General features: G+C 36.9%; 1 protein-coding gene across 1 annotated transcript; it reads left to right on the forward strand.

The window, feature by feature from the left end:
* Nucleotides 9–3,488, forward strand: LOC105161690 (calcium-dependent protein kinase 1-like). Its single transcript, XM_020693990.1, has 7 exons — nucleotides 9–640; nucleotides 1,487–1,630; nucleotides 1,711–1,863; nucleotides 2,016–2,131; nucleotides 2,323–2,490; nucleotides 2,832–3,056; nucleotides 3,184–3,488. Exons 1-7 carry the CDS (start codon nucleotides 112–114, stop codon nucleotides 3,304–3,306), a joined length of 1,458 nt encoding a protein of 485 aa, XP_020549649.1. The 5' UTR covers nucleotides 9–111; the 3' UTR covers nucleotides 3,307–3,488.

Here is a 3,711-nt window from a genome sequence, read left to right on the forward strand (position 1 = left end):
CCGATTGCAAAGGATGAAAAGGAAACTGCTCAAATTCCTAAACCTGAGAATGAAAAGCCTGAACCAGTAGAAGACTCCAAAGCCAAGAAACCGCACAATGTTAAGAGAACGATGAGTGTAGGCCTTCAAGTTGACTCTGTGCTAAAAACCAAAACAGGGCATTTGAAAGAGCACTTTAATTTGGGTCATAAACTTGGGCACGGGCAGTTTGGGACGACTTTTCTCTGTGTGGAGAGGAAAACTGGGAAAGAATATGCTTGTAAATCTATCGCAAAGAGAAAATTGCTGACTCAGGAAGATGTGGATGATGTGAGGAGAGAAATTGAGATCATGCATCACTTGTCGGGCAACCCCAATGTCATCTCTATTAAGGGGGCTTACGAGGATGCCGTGGCGGTTCATGTTGTCATGGAACTTTGTACCGGGGGTGAGCTATTCGACAGAATTGTTAAACGGGGGCATTACTCGGAGAAAAAGGCAGCTGAGCTTACTAGAACAATAGTTGGTGTAATAGAAACCTGTCATTCTCTGGGAGTCATGCATAGGGACCTCAAGCCTGAGAATTTTCTCTTTGTCAATGAGGATGAGGATTCACCTTTAAAGGCCATTGATTTTGGACTGTCAATGTTCTTTAAGCCAGGTATATTTGTCTTGATGAATTTATATCACAGGTTTCTTGCATCTTGTGGGTTTCTGCTGCATTTTCAACCTAAATTTTTAGTACTACATAATTTAGGCATTGTTCTTTTGATATCATCAAGTTCATGGACTCTGTCTGATAATTTTTTGAAAACTTGTTGGAAGAGTTGATGTGGTTTTCTCATGAAATCTGGAGGAATCAGACACTGCTGTACTGTGAGTATCAATGTTTGATATGAATCAGGGTAGGCCTCTGTTTAGTTGAACTCTAACCAGAAAACTAATGGTGGTGTTTTTGTAGTTTAGGATTGGCACTGACGAGTATAGCTTATGGAATTCAAAATTGGAAGGGTTCTATCTTTCACTTGCAAAATAATAAAACATTCTCCAAAAGGGTCTCGTGGAGGATTTATGATATACAGTTTGAGAAATAATAAATTTGTTCCTTCCAAAATAGGACATACATTTATATGCAAGAAAACTTAGGAATGGTAAATTCAAGAAAGAATGATATTGTCCACAGAAACTACAAGGCATGTTTTATAATTAGAAGCGAACTTAGTGAATACGTTGGTTCTGTTTTATATTTCCCACTAGAAACATTCTACTACAAGAATAACTTATAATTGACCAAAATGTGGAAAAATTTAACTTAAGCATTAAGATGGGTGAGTTCATTATTAACTTCATTGGATTATGCTAACTCAAAATCCTTGAGTACATAAGCAAATGGTTTTCTTTTTTAGCGTATGTGCATTTTTTGTGCAACTTTGTGCAATTTTTAGTAGCGGAAGACCTTTCAGTGTGAGTATTTAACAGTATGCCTTTGGTTGCTTCAACTCAAAAGGGGAAACTTTCACCGATGTCGTTGGAAGTCCTTATTATGTTGCTCCAGAAGTTCTTTGTAAGCGTTATGGACCAGAGGCAGATGTCTGGAGTGCAGGTGTTATAATCTATATTCTTCTCTGTGGGGTGCCTCCATTTTGGGGTGGTAAGTTACAAAACAATTTTTCACTTTACCTGGAATGCCTTCTGAAGCTACTCTCATTTTTCAACTTTCATTTTGTACAGAGAGTGAACAAGAAATATTTCAAGAGGTTTTGCATGGTGATGTTGACCTCACTTCGGATCCATGGCCTAAAATCTCTGACAGTGCAAAGGACCTAGTGAAAAAAATGCTTGTACGGGATCCAAGAAAGCGGTTAACGGCTCATCAAGTTCTATGTATGTAACAAGATTCACTTTGTCCTTTGGTTAACACATATATCCAAATGCATAAATAAGATGATAAATTTGGAACGACTATAAATCTGTCTACGAACTAAACCTCGAGGGCGGCCCATCTAATCTCAGAGTCTGATTTTGCTTTCCTACAGGTCATCCGTGGGTGCAGGTTGACGGAGTAGCACCTGATAAGCCTCTTGATTCTGCAGTTTTAACTCGTTTGACGCAATTCTCAGCTATGGACAAGCTTAAGAAAATGGCTCTCAGGGTATGTGGTTTAACATGTTTGAATAAACAAGGGGTGAAAATTTACAGAATTATAAAATGCATTAGCTGATGATTGTCAATGCATACTCTAAAGATGAATACAATTTTATTTCTTCTTTGTTTTTGGTTTTGTTTCTATACATATTTATTTTTGAATTATCACAATCTTGAAATTAGTTGTTCTGCCTGCAGGTTATTGCGGAAAGTCTATCTGAAGAAGAGATTGCTGGGCTTAGAGAAATGTTCAAAATGATAGACACAGATAACAGCGGCCATATCACTTTCGAAGAGCTCAAGGCCGGCCTAAAACGATTTGGAGCTAATCTAAAAGAATCTGAGATATACGATTTGATGAAGGCTGTAAGTATTTTTCCAATCCAACCACAGTTGGTAAAATATATTTCAACACAAACGGTGATCTAGGTTGTAGATACATGAATTAATTGACAATCAAGAACACAAAGCAGTCTTTATTTGATTAGAGTACTGGATTCCTCTGATACCATTTGTCTGCAGCACCAGAAAGATTAGTGTAATTAAACTTGTCCGGATTTCGAAAGTGGGAAGGTGATGTAATAAGTTCAAGAAACACTCATTTAAGCTGTTTCTTCTCGAAGCTAGTCTGTGATTTTATTACTTGTTTTCACCATTATCCTCAATTTTATAATCTTGTCTGATCTCTTGCTTTTCTTGGAATACAGGCAGATGTTGACAATAGTGGTACTATCGACTACGGGGAGTTCATAGCAGCAACGTTGCACCTTAACAAAATAGAGAAGGAAGATCATCTCTTTAGAGCTTTTTCGTACTTTGACAAGGACGGGAGTGGTTATATTACACAAGACGAGCTACAGAAAGCTTGTGAAGAGTTTGGCATAGAGGATGTTCAATTGGAGGAAATGATACGTGAAGCCGATCAAAACAACGTAAGTACAGACTGCTGTCGTTAACCTCCTAAGGCTCAAACTTTAGGAAATCATGATCTTTAATTCTTTCTATGTGGTATTCTAGCAATTTACGAACATTCGGCAATTATTATGAATTTTATTGCAGGATGGTCGGATAGACTACAATGAGTTTGTGGCCATGATGCAGAAAGGAAATGCAGATTTTGGTAAGAAGAGGTATCAGAACAACTTCAACATTGGATTCAGGGAGGCCATGCCTGTTTTCTAACATGTAAACCAAGTTATAACTCTTTCATATTTTTGTAATATATTTTGATGCTATATAGACTCCCAACTCCTTTTAGCTCAATTTGATTCAGATATTCTCCATATTACTATTGTGTTTGTCCTATAATGCACCTTTATAAGGTAGCAAGTTTTATATTTTCAATCAAATTTGAGAATAGGATCAAATATTCTCCAGTCTACAATGCACCCACATAAAGTGCAAGCCTCAACTCTCAGTTAAATTTGTACTTAAAAAAATCAAATCAAGATTTTCTGATGTAACCATTAGACCTCCAAGGAAGGTAAAATTTGCAAAGGACAATATTATTATTTCTAGTATTGTTCAAAAGAAATGTGTTTAAGGTACTTTCTTGTACTAATCTAACATCAAATAGTTGGTGCGCTT

This window comes from Sesamum indicum, linkage group LG5, assembly GCF_000512975.1.
Source record: "Sesamum indicum cultivar Zhongzhi No. 13 linkage group LG5, S_indicum_v1.0, whole genome shotgun sequence".
Classification (NCBI taxonomy): Eukaryota; Viridiplantae; Streptophyta; class Magnoliopsida; order Lamiales; family Pedaliaceae; genus Sesamum; species Sesamum indicum.